The sequence below is a fragment of the Phoca vitulina genome, unplaced genomic scaffold, assembly GCF_004348235.1.
Source record: "Phoca vitulina isolate PV1807 unplaced genomic scaffold, GSC_HSeal_1.0 scaffold28, whole genome shotgun sequence".
In the NCBI taxonomy this organism is placed as follows: Eukaryota; Metazoa; Chordata; class Mammalia; order Carnivora; family Phocidae; genus Phoca; species Phoca vitulina.
In genome coordinates this window covers 8637168-8664024 of record NW_022589731.1, presented here as the reverse complement: position 1 = coordinate 8664024, position 26857 = coordinate 8637168, and the positions used below count along the sequence as shown (strand labels likewise).

Here is a 26857-nt window from a genome sequence, read left to right as displayed (position 1 = left end):
TTATCCATTCATTTACTGAATGACATCTTGGTTGCTTCCAATTTTTAACAATTATGAATAAAACTGCTAAAAAAGATTTTGTGTTCAGTTTTTTTGTATGGACATAAGTTTTCAATTCATTTGGGTAAATAACTAGGAGCATGACTGATGGATTGTAATGGTAAGACTACGTTTAGCTTTGAAAGAATTTGCCAACTGTCTTCCAAGTGTCTATACCATTGCGCATTCTCACCAGTGACAAGTAAGAGTTTGCATCTACATTTGGTGTTGTCAGTGTTTTGGATTTTAGCCATTCTAATAGGTATGTAGTGGTGGTAGTTGTATTTTGTATAGCTTTACAGGATATAGGGGAGCCTTATGGAAAAGCAATAATAATGTAATAATGTTTGCCCTCAAAAAACAAAATCTATCCTGGAAAATTAAGATCCACATAAAAATAGATAAAAGTAGAATGTTGTAAACATAAAGTAGGAGGTATATAGGGGCACCTGGATGGCACATCAATTAAGCGTCTGACTCTTGATCTCAGCTCAGGTCTTGATCTCAGGGTCAGGAGTTTGTGGAGCCTACTTAAAAAAAAAAAAAAAAAAAGTAGGAGGTGTACACACATACACAAAGTGATGGGTAGGGGACACCTGGCTAGCTCAGTCACTGGAGCATGCAACTCTTGATCTCAGGGTTGTGGGTTCAAGCCCCACTTTGGATGTAGAGATTACTTAAAAATAAAAATCTTAAAAAATAAAAAAAGTGATGGGTAAATAGAGAAGCAAGATTCTGGCTGGGTGGACTGGGAAAAGCTAGATTTTAAAAGATGGTCAGAAACTACACAGGTATTTAAAAAAAAGAAGAAGAAGAAGAAATATGAGAAGTCAGGGAGGCAAAAAAATCATGGGCTCCAATTCTTTTGTTAGAGATATATTCAACAGAAATGAGTCCCTATATTTACCAAGAGACTTATATTACAGTAACATAGTGGCACTATTTGTATTAGCCCCAAATTACAAAGTACCAAACAACAGAATGGATAAATTGTGGCATATTCACACTATGAGATATTATGCGGTAATGAGAATAAATTATAACTACATACACCAATTATGATGAATAATGATGCCAAGAGGAAGAACTCAAACACAAAAACATACATAGGTTATGGTTCCATTTACATAAAAACAAGGAAAATTAATATTTGTTAGTAGAAGTCAGTATACTAAGTTTACTCTTGACGGGAATAATGACTGAAAAAGGCTCTCCTGGGTGGTCCTGATGTTCAATTTTTTAACTTGGATACTGATACTATACAGTTTGCAAACATTCTTCAGTCGTACATTTATGATATATCAGTAAAAAGTTAAAAAAAAAAAAAGTCTCTGGCCCAAGCTCCTGCTTTTGGACATGCCTTAAACTAAAATATGGCACAAAAACAGAAAAAGCCATTTCTTAAATTTGTGTTAGATGAATAATCTTCAACATATTTTAGTAGAATGTTGTGTTTTTTTTTCTCTATGGAAGTTCTTTAAAGTCTAAATTAATTCCATTTTGAAAAATAATTTTTCTTTTGCCTTGTCTTTAGAGGAGGCAAAGGTTGCACACTATATCCAAGACTTTTTAAGCATGCCATAACTCTATATCCAGACAATGAAGCATGCTGGACATATTCCTTCTCAAAGGTGATGAAACTGTCTAGACTCTTGTTGGGATTCTTCCTGCTATTTCTCTGAGCAATACAGTCTCCAGGGTTACTCTCATATATTAAACCCATTTTCATTTTGTAATATAGAAAGTTAGTGTTCCACATGCAAAAAGAAGTGGGACACATGGTATCTGAATAGTCAGACAGTTGATATGTAAAGCCTGATATCTGGAAGTCAGATAGTTGAGATGTAAAACTAATGTTCACCAAACAACAGAAGAGTGATTTTAGGAGGAGAAAAAAAATTTTCCCCTTTTGGAGATTGCAAGTTATTAAAATGCATTTAAATACCAAATTCCTGAGATTATTTGGAACTTTTCTAAGTTGCCACTTTTTTCACATCTTAATTTAAAAAGATCTTTGACTTTTAGTAATTGTTAAAAATATTTTATACGTGGTTTTGTTCAGAGTAGCTTAACAAATATTTTATTAAATAAGTGACAAACTAAATGTGTGGGGTTTAACCAGTAACAAAGGAACATTATTATACAAACATCTGAATATACTATGTCCCTAAAACGTAACAGAAGATAAACTATTACTCTAAGAGCATTAAATTCAATCAGTCTGAAACAAATTCCTACGTTCATGTTCTCTTTACCAGGCACAATGCTAAGCATGAAAGATACAAAGAAACTACAAGACACTAAGTACCTGTTCTCATGAAATTTAAAATTAGTAGGAGACAACATGTGATTTGATGGAAGCCAGAGAGGGCTCTGCTTATGAAATTTCACCATTAAAAAGCCATTCTTTTAGATCTTCAAGGTCTTTCATTGTCAAAGTTCTTTATCTTTAGGGTGACCGTCTCATTCACTTAATCACTCAATAAAAATTTCTTGTGTACCTACTGGAAATTAAGCAGTGAACAAACCAGTCTATTCTCAAGGAGCTTACATTCTAGTATGCACTGAAGGAAGCATCAGAAAATAAGGAAATAAAGTGATAACTGCTGTAAACAAAAGTAAAGCAAGGAAAGATAGTTGGAAGTAAGAGCGTATGGAGCAGCAAGGAGGAACCATGTGCATATGTGAACTGAAACACAGGACATGGCAGGGGGAGAAAGGAAAAGAAGAAAAGAGATCTGGTAATAAAGTACAATCTAAAGTTTCTGAACAAGCACGATAATCAGAATGTTGTTCTAAAAAGTCTATTTTCTCATAGATTTGAAAGAATGGATTGGAGAAGGCAGAATTAGGAAGCAGTCTAATAGGAAGCTATTGCAGTTAGCTCGCATAAAATAATATGAGGGCCTACAGTGAATAATCAAAAGCAGTTGAATGAACAGGCCCACTACACGAGCAACTAAGAGACATGGAAATAGCAATAGGAATGTGGTAAGTTATACATGATGAAGGGGTTTTGTTTTTTTCACAGGTGGTTGTGGACCAGTATTCTGTAAAATACAAAATCGCATTCTTGGATGTTCCAGCAATGTCAAATTGTTGTACAAGATTCTAAATGCTTACTTTCAATTTGTGTTAACTTGTGACAAACTCGTGACAAAAAAAAATTGGTCAGCCAGCAACCTGTCTGGTAATTAGGCCACACTTTGACATGATCTAGAACAGGGGAAAAAAAAAAATCCTGATTCCAAGATCTTGAACCTGAGTTGACAGAGAAGATAATGATGTAATTAAAAGAGAGAAACAGAATCCAAAAGGAAGAGAAGTGTTTGGTGAGGAGTTATATTTTGATCAGGCTGAATGTGAGATATCAGTGAGATATATAGGTAACAATTTTTGGTTAATTAGGGAAAAAATAATATACAGTTCTGAAGAAAATGTTGTCATGACAGAACATTTCTGTCCCAAAGAGGGAGTTGGGGTTAATATCCAAAGAGTCAAATACTGGTCTTCTGGCTAATGGTAATTGTGGAGTCCTGGATAAATTCTTTTAAAAACACTATACAAAAGCATGCAGAGAGACTCAAAGCAGAAACTAGAACAAATTCAACTCTTGCAAAAAGGGGACTGTGGTAGGCAGACTTTTAAGATGGCCCCAATGACCCTGTCCCATGTATAATTGTATACACTGCATAATTAACCCTCCCTTGAGTGTGCACTGAACTCAGTGACATGTTTCCAATGAAGAGAATATAATAACAGTGATGAGATGTCACATCTGTGACTAGGTTACAAAAGACTGTGCTCTCATCTTGCTACCACTCTTTCTATTGCCTTCTCAGCTTGCACCTTTGATAAAGCAAGCTGCCATGCTGGAGAGATCCATGTGGCAAAGAACTGAGGACAGTTTCCAGCCAACAGCCAGCAAGAAGCTGAAGCCCTTAGTCCAACAACCTGCAAGCAACTGAATCCTGAAAACAATCATATGGGCTCAGATGTGGAGCCTTTTCCAGACACGCCCTCAGATGACACCCCAGCCCTGGCTACCACCTTGAGTGAGAGATCTTGGGAGGAAACCCTGAATCAGAAGATCCAGTTAAGCTATGCCTGATTCTTTTTTTTTTAATTTTATTATGTTAATCACCATACATTACATCATTAGTTTTTGATGTAGTGTTCCATGATTCATTGTTTGCATATAACACCCAGTGCTCCATTCAATACGTGCCTGCTTTAATACCCATCACCAGGCTAACCCATCCCCCCACCCCCCAGCTATGCCTGATTCTGAACAAAGAAACTGTAAGACAGTAGTAAATGAGTGTTCTTTTCAGAGCTATGTTTCAGAGTAATTTCTTATGAACAGCAGATAAGTTATATAAAAAAATTACACTCAGTAAGATCCACATTTATTAAGGCTTTTTACCATGAAGTTACTCACAAATCTGGCAGCAGAAAATAAATCTCAAGTAGAAAGCCACAGTCCTACTGGGCTGAGAAGCCAGAGGACAAGGTCTAGGGTCTATGACAGTGGCTGGAATTCAAAGTTGGATATCCTGGAAAGAAGGAAACCACAAAGAGTGGAGTCCCAAAATCTGCATATACATACCCCTCAAATTTTTGACTGACTCCAAAAGTACAACTATGGAAGAGAAGACTGCAAGGAGCCCAGGGGAAAAACAACAGCTAGAAGGCAAAAGAACCAAACAGAGATTTTGACAGCTGCCATCTGTAGTGGGTAAGTTTTTGGAATTTCAGTCCTGCCAAGTTAGAAAGGTCAGAAAACAAAATCCCAAAAGGGCCATACTATAAAAATAAAGACCATATATCAAGACTAAATCTCGGAAAAATATATCTCAAATTAAAATTTCATTTGCATGGATTAACAATAGATTTAGACACTGAAAAAGAAATTATATATAGCAATAAAAAATAGCAATAGAAACAATCTAAAACACACACAAAAAATGAATAGACTATCAATGACCTGAAAGGTAACAAAAAGAGATCTACTATACATGTAGTTAGAAATCCACAGAATAAAAAAGCAAAGAAGGCGCCAAAAATCAAGAAAATTTCAAGAAATAATGGCCTAAATCTTTCCAACTTTGATGAAAACCACAAACCCACAGATCCAAGAAGCTCATAAACTCCAAGCAGAAGCAACATGAAAAACACCAAATAGAGGCACATTGTAAACAAATTGCTGGAAACCAGGGAGAAAGAAAAACATTTTTTAAATATACAGAGAAAAAGACCAAAACACAGAAACAAAGAAAAGAATATCAGCAAAACTGCTGCTCAAAACTAGGCAAGCCAGAAAAAATAAAACCCAGAGAGATAGGAGAGAGAAGTATAAAATACAGAAAAAAGGGGGAAAAAAGAAAAGGAAAGCTGTCAAACTAGAATTCTATACCAAGAAAAATAGCTTTCAAAAATAAAAGCAAATGGCTTTGAAACAAACAAAAGCCTGCAGAATTCATTAGGAGCATACCTGCACTACAATATATATTAAAGGAAGTTCTTTGGAAAAAAAGAAAACCGGTAGAAATTCAGATCTACACAAAGAATTAAAGTACTAGAAATGGTAAATTCATGGAGGTAACTATGAAAGAGGTTTTTTTGTTTTTCTTGCATTTTTTAATCTCTTTAAAAGATAACCAAGAAGGATGATGGCATGACAAAAGGCACAGGAACCAACCTAAAAGAGTCCACAATAACTAAAGGTGGAACAAGCTGGGCAATAAAATAATAAAAATCATACTGGACTGGAACCCACAGAATACAATGAGTCCAGACTGATATAATTTAAGTAATGGAATAAATAAATATATGAGAGAGAGAAAGGACAGCTTTTCATTATAGAAGAATATCAATTAATGTAAAAGAAATGAGGGAAATTTTTTAAAATCACCATTAGAATACAGTAATAATTGATTCAGGGAAGATCAAGATCCACCAATGAATGTCAAAATCAGGGAGCAAAAGATAAAGGAAAAACAAGATATTGGCATAGACTAAAAACCAGCACTCCTTAGCTTAATTATTAAGAAGAAAAAATTACTAACTTTAAAGTAGAGCAGCACAGTAAAAATCACCATAACCAAGGTCAAAATCACCAGCAATGAGATATATCAACATCATATATCTCTTGATATGATTCACTGGGAAAAGCACCATAATCACCTCAGTGGCATTCTTGCCAAACACATAATGTCAAACTAGTCATGAGAAAATAAACATAAACAAAAAATGAGTGATTACATAATACCTGAGCAGTACTCCTCAAAAGTATCAATGTCATGAAAGAAAGGGAAAGACTTTCAAAAATCTTTCCACAGGTTGGAGAAGACTACAGACATATGACTATTAAATGTAATGTAGGATTCTGGAACAGAAAAAGGACATTAGTGGAAAAATTGGTGAAATCTAAATAAAATTTGTAGCTTATAGTATTGTACCAATGTAAATTTCTTGGTTTTGATCACTGTGTAATGGTTATGTAGAATGTTAATAACAGAGGAAGCTGAGTAAGGATACATAAGAACCCTGTGTACTGGTTTTACAACTTTTCTGTAAATCTAAAATTTGTTCAAAGTGAAAAGCTTAAAAAGGATAAAATTTAAAACAAGAATAATAGCAATGCATTATTATGGGATTTATAATATATGAATAAAAAGGCATGACAATAATTGCACAAAGGATGGAAGAAGTAAAAGTGTTCTATGTGATGTTCTTAGGATATATGAGAATTGGTATAATATAATTTGAATGTAGACTGTTATGATATGTACTGTAAATACTAGAGCAGATACCAAAGTAACAAAGACATATATAACTAATATGCCAACAACTGAGAAAAATGAAATTTATAAAAATAGTCAATCTAAAAGAAGGCATGAAATGAGGGGGAAGAAAGAATAACATATGGCACAAATAGAAAATAGTTGATTTAATGCAATCATGTTGGAAACTATATTAAATGTAAATGGTCTAAACCCTTCAAGTAAGACAAAAACTTCCAGGATTAATATGATCTCACTCATATGTGGAATTTAAGAAAGAAAAGAGATAAACATATGGGAAGGGGGAAAAGAAAAAAAGGAGAGAGGGAAACAAGCCATAAGAACCTCTTAACAAGAGAGAACAAACTGAGGGTTGACGGAGGGAGGTGGGTGCAGGATGGACTAGATGGGGAATAGGAATTAGGAAGGGCATATGTTATGATGAACAGTGGGTGTTGTAAGTAAGTGATGAATCACTGAATTGTACTCCAGAAACCAATATTGCACTATATGTTAACTACCTAAAATTTAAATTAAAAAAATTTTAAAAACTGCCAGAATTAAAAACCACAAGATCTATATGCTGTCTGTAAGAAACCATTTTAAATGTAAAGACACAAAAAGGTAAAAGAATGGCAAAAGATATATAAGTACCAATTAACAAGCAACCTGGAGTGGCTGTATTAATATCAGATAAAATAGGATTCATAAAAAAAAAAAAAATTACCAGGAATGTTACCAGAAATACAGACAGATATTTCTTAATGATACAAGTAACCTCATTGGGAAAAAAAAAAAAAATCCTAGGTATATCTACAAGTAATAACAGTTTCAAAATATAAGCAGCAAAAATTAATAGCACTAGTGGGAGAAAAATCTATTAGTATGGTTGGCTACTTCAACACTTATTTTTTCACTAATTGAAAAAACAGTGGACAGAAAATTGATAGTGGTATAGAATGAAGGAATAATATCAACTAATGTGACCTTGCTCCAAAAAAACCCAACACAATGCATATTCTTTTCAACTGCATATAGAACATTTGGTAAGACAGGCCATATTTTATAAATCAGTAACAAAAATATTGGAAAACATCTCTTGAATGCTTGAAAATTGAACAATTCACTTCTAAATAATCCATGGGTTACAGGAGAATAAGAGATATTTAGAAAATATTTTAAACTAGACAATAATGAAAATACAACATCAAAATCTGCATACTGCTGCTAATATAGTACTTGGGAGATTTATAATGAAATGCTTATATAATGAAAAGAAAGGTCTGAAATTAATCTAATAAAGTACACAAAGAAGAACATATTAAATCTAAAGAAAAAGCTAAATAAGGAGCAGAAAACAAACAAAAAAGATAAAAAAAAAAAACCCCAAAGATAACAGAACAAAAAAATAAAACCAAAAGCAGGGTTTTTTTTAAAAGACCAATAAAATTTATATATCTCTAGCCAGACTGATCAAAGAAAGACCAAATTACCAATATGAGGCATGAAAGAGAGACATGATTACAAATTATACTGATGACATTAAAAGAATAATATAGAACTATTATGAACTTTATGCCAAAAATTCAACAAATTATAGAAAATAGACAAATGCTTTGACAGATTCAAACTACCAAAATTCAAATGAAAAGTAGAAAACTCAGGTAACTTTGTATCTATTAACTAAATTAAATTAGATCAGTAATTAAAAACCTTCCTACAAAGAAAACATCTGTCTCTGACTGTATAACTGATAAATTCTTCTAAACATTTGAGGAAATAATACTAATTCTACACAAACTCTCTAGAACATAAAAGAGGAACACTTCCCAACTCATTCTGATATGAAGCCAGCATTACTCTTACAGCAAACCATTATTTAAAAAAAAAAAAGAGAGAGAGAAAGAATTACAGATCAATAGCCATGATGAATATAGATACAAATTCCTTAACAAAATTTTAGTACGGGTTAAATTAAATCTAGCAAAATACAAAAAGACCCTATTAAAATGTATATAGTAGGCACTCAAATATTGGTAAACAATTAGGTTTCATAAGTTGTGACCTACCCTGTGAAGTCATATGACCTTCCCTTTTGAGTCATATCAAAGATGCTTATATTTTATTTTATATGTTATTTATTTTTTTTTAGAGGGAGGGAAGGACAGATGGAGAGAAAGACTCTTAAGCAGGCTCCACACCCAGCATGGAGCCCAACTTGGGGCATCTCATGACCTTGAGATCATGATCTGAGCTGAAACCAAGAGTCCGTCGCCTAACCAACTGCACCACCCAGGTGCCCCTAGGAACAATAATTGTTTTTAAAATATAAGCATCTTTGGGCTGCCTGGGTGGTGCAGCTGGTTAAGCAACCAACTCTTGGTTTCGGCTCAGGTTATGATCTCAGGGTCATGAGACAGCCCCAAGTGGGGCTCCATGTTGGGTTGGGCATGGAACCTGCCTTAAGATTCTGTCTTCCCCCCTCTTCCTCTGCCCCTCCCCCACTCTCTCTCCCTCTCTCAAATAAATCTTTAAAAAAATTTCAACTCTTGTTCCTGAACTTACAGGAATATTTTCAAATATTCAGAGATTAGCTGTATAAAAAAATCACATCAAATCTTACTAATTTGTAAAACCACATAATTAACAAAAGCTGGAAATACCACAAGCTTGAACAGATTTAGGAACTTACATCAGAATTTCTACATTACATTACTTAAATCTGTCTTATAGGCTTAATTTTCCCTTTCATTGCAAAGAAGATTTCAGTAGCTCTTCTAATCAAGGGCATCTCCAACTAGGCAACATGGACAAGAGTGTCTATATTCCTTTGAATGGGTAGCCTGCTGTCATTAGAATACAATTCCCTATACCTCAGCAGGGTGAAAAGTCAATTGTATCCTCTCTCTGATCCTATCAAACCCTTCTAAGATGGCTTAAGTATTATTTTCTGTTCTCTTATTGCCTCCTTTAGCAATAACAACTTGTATACGTTTTTGTTGTTCAGTGAAACACCTGATAATAAACACCTGACAATAAACTGACAGTTCATTTCCAAGTCTCTAGAATCTCTTGAGGAGTCCCAATCAAAAGGAGTTATTTATTAACAACCATGAATTCCCTTTCCTGATTTCTTTTTCCTGCCAAACTAAGTTCCTCATTAGCACTTGTACAAAACACTCAAGTGAGATCCATTAAATAATGTTACCCGGACCATGAAAGCAATTTTATCACTCCTGGCAGTCCTGGGAGAATTTCAAGAATTTTAGGGACTAAGGGTTAAAATTTGAGTAATACTGAAAAATGGGTAATAGTATTGGGCTTCATTAAATTCCCTTCAAGCCCCATTTATTGAAAACCTACCATTTATTATCTACAAAAATTCACAGAAAATTAAATAGGGAATTAAAATCTCTAAGGTTCTTCAACTTTTAAAAAATTGCTGGTTCTGTCCTTAGTATTTCTGTATAGATATTGATGATATATTTTTATGTTGATTATATCACTTAACTTACAGAATATAACACAGCAGTACTTCAGTATAGTAGGAATTCTGTTTTCAGTAACTGTTACTGTGTCAAATGGGTAAAAAATTTTTGCTGATTCTAATTTCTTATAGATATGAGTGCTGTAAGAGTTGTTTCTTTAAAATGGGTAAAATGATATGGGTTCCCAAAAAAGCATATATTTTAACGTATCAGGTCATTCTCATAAGCAAAAAGGGTTATTCTGACAAATTCACATGAAATTGTATATTATATATAAATGATGTAGCATTTTATTGATTATACAATGTAGGAAGAATAAACTTAGCTGTTTTTATAAAGAATAAAAAAGGGTTCGTGTATAAATAAATAATAAACTAGCCCATAATTCAATGAAGGAAAACTGTAGGAATATTGGAAAGAGATAAAGATGGAGTTTTTTCAAAGAGCAACCATTTCCTTCCTTAGAAGAATAACACTTTTAAAACTTCATTGTCCAGAATTCCCTAAACTAATTATTCAAACTGACTACCTGATGGCCCTAACTCTAATCCACCCAGGCAAAAAAAAAAATTTTACAAAGGCATATCTTTAACATAAAACCCAACAGAACCAGTATTTGTGTACAATGAAGAGTCCCTTTCAAGATTCCTGGGTGGCTCAGTCGTTAAGCGTCTGCCTTCGGCTCAGGTCATGATCCCAGGGTTCTGGGATCGAGTCCCGCATCGGGCTCCCTGCTCAGCGGGGAGCCTGCTTCTCCCTCTCCCACTTCCCCTGCTTGTGTTCCCTCTCTTGCTGTGTCTCTCTCTGTCAAATAAATAAATAAAATCTTAAAAAAAGAACCAAATAAAAAAAAAAAAATGGTAAAAGAAGGTATGGGAGGAAGGATAGAACACTGACCTGTAAAAGAAAGCAATGACTAGGAGTTCCACCTACTACTAAACACAAAAGACAGGACATTTACTTTATGTGTCCATGCCTTATCACACAAAAAGGTAAATGAATATAACCAAATGAAGTTTTCTTGGCTATTCTGGTGTATTATCTCTGGCTCCTCATATGGTTACATTTACTGTCTGTTTAGTATTCTTTTACTGTTTTCTGCCAGTGTTCACCCATGTGAATATGTACCACTGGTATGAAATCACACAGCATTAATAAAGATGCCATTAATGCTGAAACAGATAGATGTTCTGATTTTAATATAGTTCCCTAGAAAGCAACGCAGCTTGTATAATGGCTAAATTCCAAATATATTATTTAAACTAAACAGTAGGCTATATTTCAAGAACTTATAATTTTTCATATTCCTCCAAATATATTGCTAGATGGCATGACTGAAAGTGGTGTACCCATATGACAAGAAAATAATTTAATATGCATAATATAAATCTAATATATATCTATAATAATGCAAATCTAATATATAGAGAGAGAAGTTTAACAAAATGATAATTAGCATATATTTTGAATTGTAAATTCCTGTTATGGGTTGCTGCAGTAAGTCAAACTACAGTAAAGGTATGTAACACTTTTGGGGAGCCTCGGGGGCTCAGTCGATTAAGCATCCGACTCTTGATTTCGGCTCAGGGTTGTGAGATCGAGACCCATGCTTAAGATCCTCTTTCTCATAGAGTTACCCTACAACCCAGCAATTGCACTACTGGGTATTTACCCCAAAGATAAAAAAGTAGTGATCCGAAGGGGCACATGCACCCCAATGTTTATAGCAGCAATGTCCACAATAGCCAAACTATGGAAAGAGCCTAGATGTCCATCAACAGATGAATGGATAAAGAAAATGTGGTGTGTGTGTGTGTATATATACACATATACACATATATACATACAATGGAATATTATGCAACCATCAAAAAAATGAAATCTTGCCATTTGCAACAACATGGATGGAACTAGAGGGTATTATGCTAAGCGAAATAAGTCAATCAGATAAAGACAAGTATCACATGATCTCACTGATATGAGGAATCTGAGAAACAAGACAGAGGATCATAGGGGAAGGGAGGGAAAAATGAAACAAGACGAAACCAGAGTGGGAAACAAACCATAAGACACTCTTAATCAAGGGAAACAAACTGAGGGTTGCTGGAATGCAGCGGGGTGGGAGGGATGGGGTGACTGGGTGATGGACATTGGGGAGGGTATGTACTATGGTGAGTGCTGTGAATTGTGTAAGACTGATGAATCCTAGACCGGTACCCCTGAAACAAATAATACATTATATGTTAAAAAACAAAAACAAAAACAAAATACCAGGGAAAAAATGCTATGGATAATTTAATTAAAACAGCTTACTTACACACACACACACACACACAAAAGATCCTCTTTCTCGCTCTCCTTCTGCCCCTCCCCCCTCAAAAAAAAAAAAAGGTACAGAACACTGTAAAAAATGTCAAATTTCCATTTTACATGACCTTTGCCCATGGGTCTTAATTTATAAACATTCTCAAAGGGCTCAGGATTTTATTTTCTGTAATTAAAAAAGCAGTAAAGCGGGGCACCTGGATGGCTCAGTTGGTTAAGCATCTGCCTTCGGCTCAGGTCATGATCCCAGGGTCCTGGGATTGAGCCCCACATCGGGCTCCCTGCTCAGTGGGGAGTCTGCTTCTCCCTCTCCCTCCGCCCTTCCCCCTGCTTATGTACTCTCTCTCAAATAAATAAAATCTTTTTTAAAAAAAGCAGTAGGGCGCCTGGGTGGCTCAGATGGTTAAAAAAAGCAGTAAAGCAAGATCTGCATCACAGAAAATAACTATTTGTCTTTCCTTTATAATAAAAGATAGCTTTCAAAAATTAAAAACAAATCTATAGTCATCAAAACACTACAAATCGAAACCACATAATACCACTTCTTACTCATGGAATAGCTATAATGAAAAAGACAATAGCAAGGATGTTGAGGATGTAGAGAAACCAGAACCCTCATACACCGTGGTGGGAACATAAAAAAGTGCAGCCACTTAGGAAACCAGTCTAGAAGTTCCTCAAAAGGTTAAACATAGAGTTACCATATGACTCAGTAATTCCATGTTTAGGTATATAACCCAAGAGAAATGAAAACAAATGTCCACAAAAACTCGGATACAAGTGTTCAGAGTAATTTTATTTGCAACAGCCAGGAAATGGAAACAACCCAAATGTTCAACTGATGAATGGGCAAATAAAATGTGGTATATTCATAGAATGGAGTATCATTCAGCAATAAGAAAGAATGAAGTACTGATATATACTACAACCTGGAGGAATTTTGGAAAACATGCTAAGTGAAAGAAGCCAGTCACCAAAGACCACATATTGTAGTATTCCATTTATATGAAATGTCCAGAAGAGGCGAATCTATAGGAACAAAGTAAACTAGTGTCTGCCTAGGGCTAAGGGGTTTCAAGAAAACAGAGAAGGGTAACTGCTAAAGGGTACAGAGTTTCTTTTTAGAGGGATAAAAATGTTCTAAGATTGTTTGTGATGGTTGCACAACTCTGAATATGCTGAAACCCACTGACCTGTACACTTTATTTTTTTTTAAAGATTTATTTATTTATTTGACAGAGACACAGCGATAGAGGGAACACAAGCAGGGGGAGTGGGAGAGGGAGAAGCAGGCTTCCCGCTGAGCAGGGAGCCCGATGTGGGGCTTGATCCCAGAACCCTGGGATCATGACCTGAGCCGAAGGCAGACGCTTAACGACTGAGCCACCCAGACGCCCCTTAACTGTACACTTTAAATGTATGAACTGTATGGTATGTGAATTATATCTTCATTAAGCTAACATCCTCCTCCCTCAAAAAACACCAAAAAAAAAAAAAAAAAAACTAAAGCAATGGCTTTTAATTGCAGCTACAGACAGAATAACCAAGCTTATTCTTTGAGAAGTACAGATCCCCTGAACCTGCCAGAGTATAAGTCATAAACTCTGAGAGTGGGATCCACTCTTCTAGACTAGTTGGGGTAGTACAGTTAAGACCTAGGTTAAAATCCTGACTCTCAACTTCCTAGCTGCATGACTTTTTTTTTTTTAAGATTTCATTTTTTGAGAGAGAGAGAGAGCACAGAGCAGGAGGGAGGGGCAGAGACAGAAGCAGGCTCTCCACTGAGCAGGGAGCCTGATGTGGGGCTCAATCCTGGGACCCTGGGATTGTGACCTGAGCCAAGGGCCAACACTTAAACGACTGGGCCACCAAGGCGCCCCCCCTTAGCTGCATGACTTTTAGTAAATTATCTAATCTTTCTACATTTTCAGTTCCTACATCAATACAATAGAGGAAGAAGTGTCTATTTCCTTAGGTTACTGTAAAAACTTAATGAGATAAAATATGCAAAGTATACCATGACATACTGTGCTCAAACAACAGCTATTTTATTATTATGATTATGTTGCTTCACTGGACATTTTCTTGTTCTTTTTAAGGAAAAGATAACGCAGACTTCTGCAATGTTTGCCCCAAATCCATGCATCTAAGTTAAACCTTAGAAATCTTAACAACCCTTTTAAGAAATAATTTTATCTTTAAAATCAGTTTATTGTCTACCTGATGCCCTGCTTGGAATAAAATAACATTTATGAAGTTACTATTTTTACAGAAATACAAAAATTACAAGAACACAAACTTTAATAATGCCACTAATTGTGGGAGGGTACTCAAACAAATCCAAAGGTTATTTTTAAAATTACAAACTTAGGAATAAAGGTCAAAAGATGAGGCAGACACAACCATTTAATTAAAATTTGCCAATTTTTAAAAATACATTCACTTTAGTAAAAATGCTGTATCTATATGCTATGAACAAACTGAAGTAAATTTAAAATCCTGTAATTTCAGGGCGCCTGGGTGGCTCAATCGGTTCAGCAACTGCCTTCAGCTCAGGTCATGATCCTGGAATGCCAGGATCGAGTCCTGCATGGGGCTCCCTGCTCAGTGGGCAGTCTACTTCTCTCTCTGATACTCCCCACTCTCGTGCTCTCTCTCTCTCTCTCAATAAATAAATAAATATATATATTTTTAAAAAATAATAAAATCCTATAGTTTTTTTTTTTTTTTTAAGATTTTATTTATTTATTTGAGAGAGAGAGAAAGAGAGCAGGAGAGAGGGAAGGGTCAGAGGGAGAAGAAGACTCTCCGCTGAGCATGAAGCCTGACGTGGGACTCGATCCTGGGACTCCAGGATCACGACCTGAGCCAAAGGCAATCGCTTAACCAACTAGGCCACCCAGGCACCCCAAGAATCCTATAATTTCTTACATAAGAAATGTACGTTCTTAATTCCTAGGTAATTTGATAACATCTCTACGGAAAGACATCCTAAACAGGACTCTCATGAATTAAAGCCAACTTTTTCAGACGGAGGATAACACATGCACAAAATAATAACAACAAAAACAGGAAATAACATGTGATATTTTGATATTTCTATATAAAAATTTAGCATTTCTCTTTTCTTTAGTAATTCTATTTCAGAATGAACCATATATACTGGTGAAATTTTAACTGAATCTGGTATGAAATCAAAAGTCAATCAACAACCACATTTCTATATGAAGACATGAAAAGGAGTATTTCCATTCAGATTTCTGAGGATATTTTAGTATCTCATAAGTGACATACTTTCAAACTACAGTTTGGGAAAATCTATCATGGATTATCTAAACACATTTAATGAAACCAAAACTAAATTAAGATTTTGTGTCTGGTGAGAGTTAAATGTAGAAAAACACCATACCTAAAACTTAAACTGTATCTTTTTCAAAGCTAAATAAATTTTTAAACACACCTACAGAATATTATCTCTCTACAAAGCTGCAGTTCCTCGAGTTTCCTTTGTCACCCACTATAAGACCAATGCTCAAGCAACAATATTTTTAAATCACCTATTTTATTCAGAATTTATCTGCCTTTCATAAGAAAACCTTCCTTAAAAAGTTACATAATTAACTTTTATCCCAATTTTTTTATATGTTATAAAACGAGCCCACAAATACCTTTATCAATTTCTCAAAACTGGTAAGTCAAGGTTTACTATATTCCCTAATTAAAATATAAAAATATTTTTACTGAGTTGTTTACACATATATATATTTCCTGTTTTTTATAAAACTACCATTCTTTTGCTTTTTTTTTTTTAACAAGGCTCTGATATGCCAATCTTTTGTAGTAAATTATGTAGGAGAGTCATGTGAATTTACACATTTTTCAGATAAAGAAGGAAAAGTGAAAGAACTGGAAAATGTAGCCTTAATGAATCTACTATACTTTTTAAGTATTTTTAAAATAGGTGGTAACAAGTTAAAAATTCGGGAAACATTTTTTTATTGCTACAAATTCACCTTTTCTCCAGTGAAAATGAAAGCAGAATAGGTTTATGTGAAACAGGCCCAGCTACATCTATATTCTAACTCACTTTCTTAAGTTTATAACATAAACAAACCATACACTAAAATTGCTAAAATTAAATAATTAAAGTAAAACATAAAGAAGATGAAATGTAGAAACCAGCTGTTTTTACGCAAGTATCAGATATTTTCTGATATGGAAAAGCACTTGACATAATTATCTGGCATAATACTACAAATAGTAGTAACCCAAGGTCTCTTACCAATTTCAGCAGGTAGTTGTTTGATTTTGTTCTCTCGAATGCTAAGCATGCTGAGTTTTGACAGATTTTTGATGTCCTTTTCCACAGTAGTTATACGATTAAAGCGAAGGTAAAGAGTGGTGAGAGAATCTAGTCTATACACCACTGAAGGAATTTCTCTCAGTTTATTATGCCGTAAATCAAGCATCCGCAGCTTCTTCAAGTTATCAAGAGAGTCAGGCAAACTGGTAAGTGAGTTTTCATTTAGAGCCAGTGTCATGAGATTTACTAGACAGCCCACCTCTGCTGGGAGGGACTGCAATTTGTTGCTATATAAATAAAGTTCTGTTAATTGAGTCAACTCTTTGATTGATGATGGCAATATGTGTATAGACCTCTTGGATAAGTCCAAACGCATTGAATTCTCTTCCCGGCATTTGTTGAGCTCTTTAATCACCTCTGCATTGCTAGATTTTTTTCTAGTCCCAGGTGCTGGATTTGGCCGTTTGATCGTATTGTCAACTGAAAAAGCCACCCCCGGTTGGGCAGCACTGGAGTCCTTCTTTCCATCTTTGGCATCTTTCCCTTTGGTCTTAGGTTCTTTTTCTTTGCTCTCTTTCCCAAAACCTCCAGAGGCTTTTGCCTCTTTTTCTCTTTCCTTGGCTGATGGCACTTTGGGATCTTTCTCTTTAGAGTCTTTTTCTTTTCCTAAACTACTACTCATGATGACTCAAGCTTGGGCAAAAACTACATGAACTCCTTCGTTTTATTTGCCAACAACAGTAAATGGAATTCAAAGATGAAGAGACAAAGATCCTACACAATCAAAAAAGGTGTTGGCTTGAAGAAGTAATCACCATGGAGTAATGGCCATCTGTTACATGTTGGATCTAAAAGCACTATGCCCATTTCTGATAACTTGTTCCAACGGGTAAAATGGTGCTGGTCAATGATTCATTAGAATTCCTGAAATACAATACAAAAAGAATATTAAATTACTTTAGATTATAATTTATATTAAGTAAATGGGCTCTGAAAAACAATCTTACTGAAACTTTGGCCATGCTTCTATGATTTGATGCAGTAAATATTTACTGAACACTTTCTACTACGCAAAATTCATTGAAAAACTATAAAAATTGGTAAGGCAGGCCCCTAGCTTCAAGAACTTTACAATCTAACAAGAAGAGGTAAGGTAAGCATACAAGTTACTCTAAGTTTGTAAAAACTAAAAAGTGAGAGAAATCATAATAGCAGCTAATGTTTGAGTGCTTTCTATGTACAAGCACTACTGTAAGAAATTTACAAATATTAATTTAATACACATAACAGCCCAAGAGATCAACTGTTGTCCCTATTTTAAAATAGGGACACCAAGGCACAGAAATACTTTTAAGTAACTAGTCCTGTGATCTTGGAAAAGCAAGAGAGTTGAGATTCCAATGTATATATCCACAGCCTGTGTTCCTAACCACTACACTAAAACTGCTCTATCTGCAACTAACTGCCTGACAGCTTTAGGTAACAGAAAGGATTTCAAAGGCTATAATGATAGAATCAAGAACAGTCTCACAAAAGAACAAAATGGCAAAGTGAAATACGTACGGAGCACAGCAAATAGTTTAGGGAAAAGGACATTAAGAATCTGTACTTTAATAAGCATTCTAGGTGATTCCGATGCAGGTAGATCTAGGGACCACCTTGGGAAACAGTAACAAAGAGCAATCTCCAGTTATGTCTATAAACTAGAAACTGAATGGTGATAAGAATTCTTAAGGGTTCTAAAAAGTAGAAAAAGTTCACTGGTAAAATGACTGACCAAAAGGAATTACAAAGGCTGAAAAGATGAGTAAAATCTTTGTGAAGGAGTCAGTCCTCCCTAAGCATTTTGAAATTTAAAATATAATTTGTATCTTGTGACTCTGTTATTAATTTTATAAGTAATTGATCTTTATATGGTAGTAGGGCTTAAAGATTAAAGACAAAATGATTGGGGCGCCTGGGTGGCTCAGTCGTTAAGCATCTGCCTTCGGCTCAGGTCATGATCCCAGCGTCCTGGGATCGAGCCCCACATCGGGCTCTCTGCTCCGGCGGGAAGCCTGCTTCTCCCTCTCCCATTCCCCCTGCTTGTGTTCCCTCTCTCGCTGTGTCTCTCTCTGTCAAATAAATAAATAAAATCTTTTAAAAAAAAAAAAAAGACAAAATGATTAACATCCTACCTGATTAGCTTAAGGAGTTAAAAAAAGTTAAAATTTTATGAAACCACCAAAAGTATTTGATAGTCTAAGTGCACAGGATCCTGCTAAGAATTTCTATACAGAGGATGTGAGCCCTACCCTTATACAAGGTTACAGTTTAATGAGATAGCCAAAAACACTCACATATAACAACATAAAATAGTATAGTAAATCCTCAGACAATGATATATGCTATTGCTCTTTTGAGAAAACTGACATCAGTCAAAATGTCTGAGAAAGGTTGTGTACAGAAGTACAAGCAAGTAAAGACAAGGTGGCAAATCAGTCCAGGCAGATACAATGAAAGGGTAACTTAGGCCAAGAATACAGAATGATCTTAGTTTGCCACAGGAAAGTGAAAAGGTGGAACTTTGATGAAGCAAAGTCTCAGGGGTGCAGTAATAATAGGAGCTGGGTAGAAGATTAATGATCTGTAAATTCCAGACTAGAGTTTGAACTTTATCAGCCTATAAGATTCCACAGTTAAATAAACATGATGATTTTTGCTAGCGCATCAGAAAAGTTATTATCTCCCCACTACTCACCACCCCTTCAAAAAGAAAACAATTATTTTGATCTACAATGGAGAAAGACTAAGAAAACCTTCAGAGATACTGATTGAGAAAGCAATGCTGATGAGCCAAAATGAAAGCACATTTATTAAAATGATACAACAGTGAATAATGGGAGTATATATACACAGATGACAGAATACAGACATTGCTTATCAATTTGTATGTAAGAAATGTCATTATGCCAAGTTTCTGAAAATCAAATTTCTATTTAGCAAGATATGTATGTACTAAATCTCAAGCGAGATGCAGATGGTATAAAAAAGATGGTATAAAAAAGATGTTACATATTAAAGAACAAATCTAGCCTCTCATGAAGTATACTAGCAAAACTAAAGTTTTGCTAAATGCTAAATGCTAAAACTAAATGCTTCTGCTTAATAATTAGATCTAAAAGCATTTTTATGAGTTAAAAATAACACTTTTCTAAACACACAATTGGCATTTTTAAAGATGGAATCCTTGATCTCCTATTCTGAGGTTTCCCAAACTTCCCTAATAAAAAAATAAAATAAACTTGGGATACTGGTTTAAAAAAGATAAATTCCCAGGCTCTACCCTAAACCACTGAACTGGAATCTTTAGGAAGAGGAATCTAGGAAACATTTGTTTTAATAAGAAATGTCTCAGCAAATGCTTATCAAGTTTGGAAATACAGGATATAACCAAATCTTAACACTGAACATCTGAACACTGGTATATTTACTATTGTATTTCTTAAATATTATTCTAAAAATGAAAACTGAGGGGGTGGCCAGTGAGTTCAAGCCCCACAATGGGTGTAGAGATTACTTAAAAAAAATAAAATGAAAACCCAAGAACTACATAAATATTTGTATGTTATATACATGATACTACTATGTTAAAAATGGTTCCATAAAAAAATAAAATAAAAATGAAAATTGAGGATAAAGGAGTGGGTCAGGGAAGAAATTGTATTAATGACAAAACAAGTTATTAATAATTTAGTTTCCACTGAAGTTTGAAAAGAGACTTCCCATAATATATAAATACCATAATATATTTGAAGCTCATTCTAGAGATACTTGAACTATTTGACAGTTTCCCTGCAAGAATGATGGATTTGAACTGACCCCACATACTCATCCTATAATTCTTATACCTAATGAGATTTATTGGTATACAGTTCAGGTACTGTTCATAAAAATATAACTAGTTACAGAGAACTGAATTTGGACTTTGACATCACCATACTGAAAGGAATTAACTAACTAATCGGGCTTGACTATTAACTAAAAAATTTTCACATCCAGTAAAAATATATGTTGTCTAAGATAACTAACAAATGACTTGACAGTCTCAAATTAAGTTCTGGGTCTAATCCAGATCTGAATCAGGTGACACCACTAAACTTTTCTGGACAAGAAAAATAGGATTGGGAGTAATCTTTCATGTTTCTTGGAAATAAACTATTCAACAGATTTTTTTAAAAATCCCTTTATAACATTGTGGGAGACGGTTATATTTGCACAAAATTTGACTCTTGCACCCAGTTATGTAATAGAAAGTGACAGTACCCATTCTAAAAATGCTTAAAATCTAAGTGAAAAAGCGTAAAATTGCACCAATTACTAAGCTGAGGCTAGCAATGGTGTTTTTATATTGGGATCTTCATCACTCCCAAAGATTCCTCTATTCCCTACCACCTAATAACTACCATACATAGAGCACTTGACATGAACTTTTATCTTATTTCAAATTTTCACAACCACATCAAGAAAGATATTAAAAGTGTCTCCACTTGGTTTCTTGAGTCCATTTTATCATTTGTCCAAAAATGATACAAAATATTACCAATTCTATCTGTTGACAGAAGTCTTAGTTGATAAAATTTTTTCTCAGGTACTTAGTTATGTTCTAAATTATGAAAACTCTCAACTTCAAATTCTTAAGTAGAAGAGTTCCTCTATTTCCAATTTATAGACAAGAAAATTGAGGCACTATAGTCAGATACCTGGTAAGTAAGGAAAAATTCAAAACCAGGTCTAACTGACTCTAAGCCCATATATGTTCTTTCCACTATACCATGCTGTATTTCAAAGACAGCTATCCAAATCATAATTGCATGAGGATGCTGATTATAATACTTTAGGCCTCAATACCTTCTAAGCCAGGGGTCAGCATACTTTTCCTGTAAAGGGCCATATATTAAATGCTTTGTGGGCCAGAAGTTCTGTTACAGGTGCTCAATTCCATCACTTTAGCATGAAAACAGCTAGACAGTTGTAAATGACTACATGAGGCTGTGTTTCAATAAAAGTTTACCAAAAGAGGCCACATACTGAATTTGGCCCTCCAGTGACAGTTTTCCAGGTCGCTGTTTCGTATTTCAAATCATTCCTTTCAGGAACTGTATCTTGTATGCAAACTGGATGTAAGAAGTAAAAAAAAAAATGTCCTTGTTCTTATAATACACTCAACATTACTTTTAGCTATTTCTAAAATAGCTACAATTTCCTAAAATCTAGGGGAAGGAGGACTGGAGGGGAGATGGAAGTGAGAAAGCACTAGCCTAACAAAATCTATTCTTGGTATAGACTACAATGATAATCATCACATGTAACAATTATTTTTAAAAAACACATCAATAGGCCACATACGCTAAATATCTTCCTTAGTCTTACCTTAAATGTGAATGTGAAAGCTGTACAATATTGGATCTTGAATTATAATGAACAGGACTTCTGGTTCCAAACAAGATGGAATAAGCCCATTTTACCCTGTTCCTCCCATTAATTATAACCTAAAACCCTGGACAAAATACATAAAGCAACTAGCAGAAGATTCTGAAAGGTAGAGAAAAGAAGGTACAGTGGCTAGGGACTCTGGCTGAAGGAGAGATAACCTGTTGGTGAGTTCTTTTTTTGTTGTTGTTGTTCTTGTTTCCTACATATCCCGGCCTGGCAGTAGAGAAGCACATAATCCAAAAACACCAGTAAGTACCTACCAAAAAAAAGGTCCAAGAAAAGTTCTCTCTCTCTAGTCAAAGGACTATGAAGACAATGAAAAGAAGCTACAGTCTGGGAGAAAATGTATCCGAAATATATAAAGGAGTCCTTTAAATAGTAAGAAAACAATCAATCCAATTAGAAAAGAGGTGAAAGACTTGTAGTGACACTCCACTAAAGACATACACGTAAAGATGTTCAATATCATTAGTCGTTAGGGAAATGCAAATATAACTGCATGTCTATTAGAAGAGCTAAAATAAAAAATATGGATGATACCAAGTGCTGGTGAAAATGTGGAGAAACTGGATCAATCACTCATTGCTGATGAGAATGTATATTGGTATAGCCACTCTGGAAAAAAATTTGGCAATTTCTCATAAACATACAACCCAGAAATTATACCCATAGGTGTTTATCCTAGAGAAGTGAAAACTTAGGTTGACACAAAAATATATATACAAACATTCATAGCAGCTTTATTTGTAATGCCCCAGAAGTGGAAACAGTTACCCCAATGCCTTTTATTGGGTGAACTGATAAACTGTGGTACATCCACACAATAGAATACTGTTCAACAATAAAAAGGAAAAGGAACAAACTATCCTTGCACACAAAAACTGGGATGGATCTCAAGGGCACTATGCTGAGTGAAAAAGTATCAAAAAGTTAATATGTGTGATTCTGTATGATTCTGTCCATATAGTATTTTTAAATGACAAAATTATACTTATGGAAAGCAAATCAGTGGTTGCTATGGCTTAGGATTGGGTGAGAGTATGACTATAAAGGGGTAACATGTGCGAGTTTCTTTGAACTGATGAAACAGTTGTGTACTTTGTGTGGTGGTTATAAGAATCTGTACAAGTTTTCAGAGTGCCTGGGTGGCTCAGTCAGTTGAGCATCCAACTCTTGGTTTCAACTCAGGTCATGATCTCAGGGTCTTGGGATCAAGCCCCACACTGGGCTCTGCGTTCAGCAGGGAGCCTGCCTGGGATTCTCATTCTCCCTCTCCCACTGCTCCTATGCCCCCTGCTCTATCTTTCTAAAATAAATAAATAAATCTTAAAAAAAAAAAAAAGAATCTGTATAAGTTTTCAAATTTCATAGGACTATCAACATCCCCCCTCCAAAAAAAGACTGCCTGGAAAAACTGGTAAAATCTCAGACTGTAGTTTACTTAATAGTAATGTACCAATGTCAATTTCCTGATTTTGATAATTGTACTATAGTTACATAAGATGTTGTTATTGGTGGATAATAAGTGAAAAGTACAAGGGAACTCTCTGTACTATTTTTAAAAATTCTATCAGTCTACAATTATTTCAAAAGAAAAATGTAAACAATAAAATACAATGGTCAATACAAATCTACCATATGTAAATTATAAAAAAGCACACTGAATTTTTTTCAATAAAATGGAAGTTTAAAAACGACATTTTAGAAAAAAAAAATTTTTGAAAATAACAATTTTTAAAAAATAAATGAATAACAATTCATATTGGCTAGAAAAAAGATTTTTCTCAATCTTGTTCAGTATCAGATAAAAAATATACCCATTCACAGATACCATTCAATTTGGGAAGGTAGATATTTCATAAACATTACCAGGAAAGAAAAAATTCTTTCTTTTAAGTACAAATACATTTAAATGCACTTTAGTTAATATAATTATCATTCATAAAATAATGGTGAGTAAATCAAGAACACCCTAAGCATACATTCCCCTCTGTCTTCTAGATAAAGTTAAAAGATAATTTAACTAGAATTAGTTCAAAAGCTTGGCCATTATACATCAAAATACTCAGTAACTCCAGTTTTACTTGTCACCATATCTAACATAAACTGACCTTTTAGTAAAAAAAGAAAGAAAAATTAAATGGAATGGATTGAGAAAAACATCTGCAGTGTCATCAGACATGCTACCATAAGTCTGAGGTACAACCTGCCAATATCCAGTAAGTAGTGTTGTGCTAATGTCACACCATTGCTCTTAGAATTTGAGGGTCAAATTAAAAGGACAGTTCCAATAGTTCCTTTGTTGGAAATAGAGAATTTCATTATTTTATAATCCACCTGATAAGATTTAAACGTAAGTGATATAACTGACATGTATTACAGAATCAAAGGTGAACATTACTGTAGAAAAATAAACGGTAAAAAAAAAAAAAGAAAGAAAGAAGAAGAAAAGGTAAATGAGTTCTAACTATATTAGGAGGTAGGGAGCCAGAGACTAGTCTGGAGCACAGTTCTGGCAATATGGTAAAGAAGCAATGCACAGAAACTTTATTTACTCAGGCATTTTTATAAACAATATATGTATGGAAAATGAATACTAGTAAGACATACATAAACAGTTCATTGAGAAAGATGTGGAAAAATTGGAATCCTAACTCACTGCTAGTGGGATTGTAAAAGTTTTCCCAATTCTGAAAACAGTTTGGTACTCTATTAAAAAGAATAAACTCTCACCATGTCAAAGTAGACCTATGAAAATAGATTATATTCTTTCAATGCACTGTGTACAAGTTAACCTTCAATACCTGCCATGTAAATATTATTCACGATCCATTATATCTAATATTATTTACCTCAGTGTTATGCCAATATGGTTCACCCGTATAGCCACCATGATAAAAAATATTCATGTCTTGTTTTAGATTAAAAGCTACATAGTACATAAATAAAAATTAAAAGGTAAACAATGCACATACTTTCTTGGTAAAAGAAATTATCAATCATTTTCATATCATCAATATTGAAACTAGAAAAGCCTGTGAGATCATCTAGTACAAACTTATCATCCTTCCAATCACCCACTCATTCACCAAGCACCTATGAGTCAGGTACTAAACTATATCTGGGGCTAGAAAAGCCAATCAAACAAAAAAAATCTTTGCTTTCAGTGATGTTACAAAGAGAGGGAAACAGACAAGTTATAAAACTTTGGGAAAGGTAATATGAGAGCACAGAGATGAAGGAGGGGTGGGAGGAAAGTATTGTGATGAGGCTACAATTGAATCCTCAAAATTGAATAGGGGTTCACAAATTCATTCTGTAGGGATGGGCAGATACTGTGTGCACAGGAATATCATCCAGACCCAGGAACCATAAGCAGTTTTTCTACGTTGGAGTTTAGGCCCCAAAATAAGGTTGAAAATCCAGACTGTCTAATCTTGAAAACCTGAGTATTCAAATTTAGTAATTTGGACTTTATTCTGCAGCACCACAATTTTCAAACCCTAATATTCCAGAAGGGTACTTTCAGGGGCTGCTAAGAGTAAATATGAAGAGCCATTAAAGTATTCCTAAAGAAAAGGGCATCTCACAGAACTATTTTTGAACACCTACCTGATATTGTTCTGAATGATTTTAAAAGATCAGAGGTACAAAAGGAAGACAGAAAAATTAGAGGGCTACTACAAAATCTAATGACTGATTCTCAAACGCTCTCAAATCAGCACCAGACATGTTCTAGAAGAATCATTTGGGGAGCATAGAAATCCTAAACCCAAGAATGCTACCAAAATAAATATCTGGGGTAGGAAATAGCAATCTGTACGTTCAAAGAGTTTTCCAGGTGATTCCAAATGCAGGACCAAATTTGGAAACCATGTAATAAAGCCATGTGAAATATGATAATGGTAAATTCAACCACGTTTTTCTTTTTTAAAGATTTATTTATTTATTTGAGAGAGACAGAGAGCGAGCTTGGGGGGGGAGGGGCAGCACGGGAGGGAGAGGGAGGAAAGAAGCAGACTCCCCACTGAGGGTAGAGCCCAAGGCATAGGGCTCCATCCCATGACTCATGAGACCTGAGCCAAAATCAAGAATCAGATGCTTAACCAATTGAGCCACCCAGGTGCCCCCTCAACCACTTTTAATAAGAGTATTTTGGAATTTCTGGTTCATTTTAGGTTGTCTCAATGTTTAGGGAAGTGCTGTCGGCATTTAATGGGCAGGGGATGAAGGTATAAAAAACCATCCCTGCATGTTGCACAACCTTTAAATGCCCATCAGGTATATAACTAGTTGAAATATCTATTTATAATTTTGAGTGCTTAGAACCTAACACCATTTTTTAAAGTAATCTCTATGCCCAATGTGGGGTTCAAAATCATGACCCCAAGATCAAGAGTTGCATGCTCTACCAACTGAGCCAGCCAGGCGCCCCTAGAACC

At 34.7% G+C, this 26857-nt stretch overlaps 1 protein-coding gene across 2 annotated transcripts in view; it reads right to left on the bottom strand.

The window, feature by feature from the left end:
• SHOC2 (SHOC2 leucine rich repeat scaffold protein) overlaps positions 1 to 26857 on the bottom strand; it is a 90353-nt gene that overhangs the window by 30320 nt on the left and 33176 nt on the right. For both annotated transcript variants that reach the window (XM_032423497.1, XM_032423496.1), the window contains exon 2: positions 16920 to 17864. In XM_032423497.1, the coding sequence (XP_032279388.1) occupies positions 16920 to 17622 (703 nt within the window). In that variant the 5' untranslated portion in view covers positions 17623 to 17864. The remainder of the gene's footprint in view (positions 1 to 16919; positions 17865 to 26857) is intronic.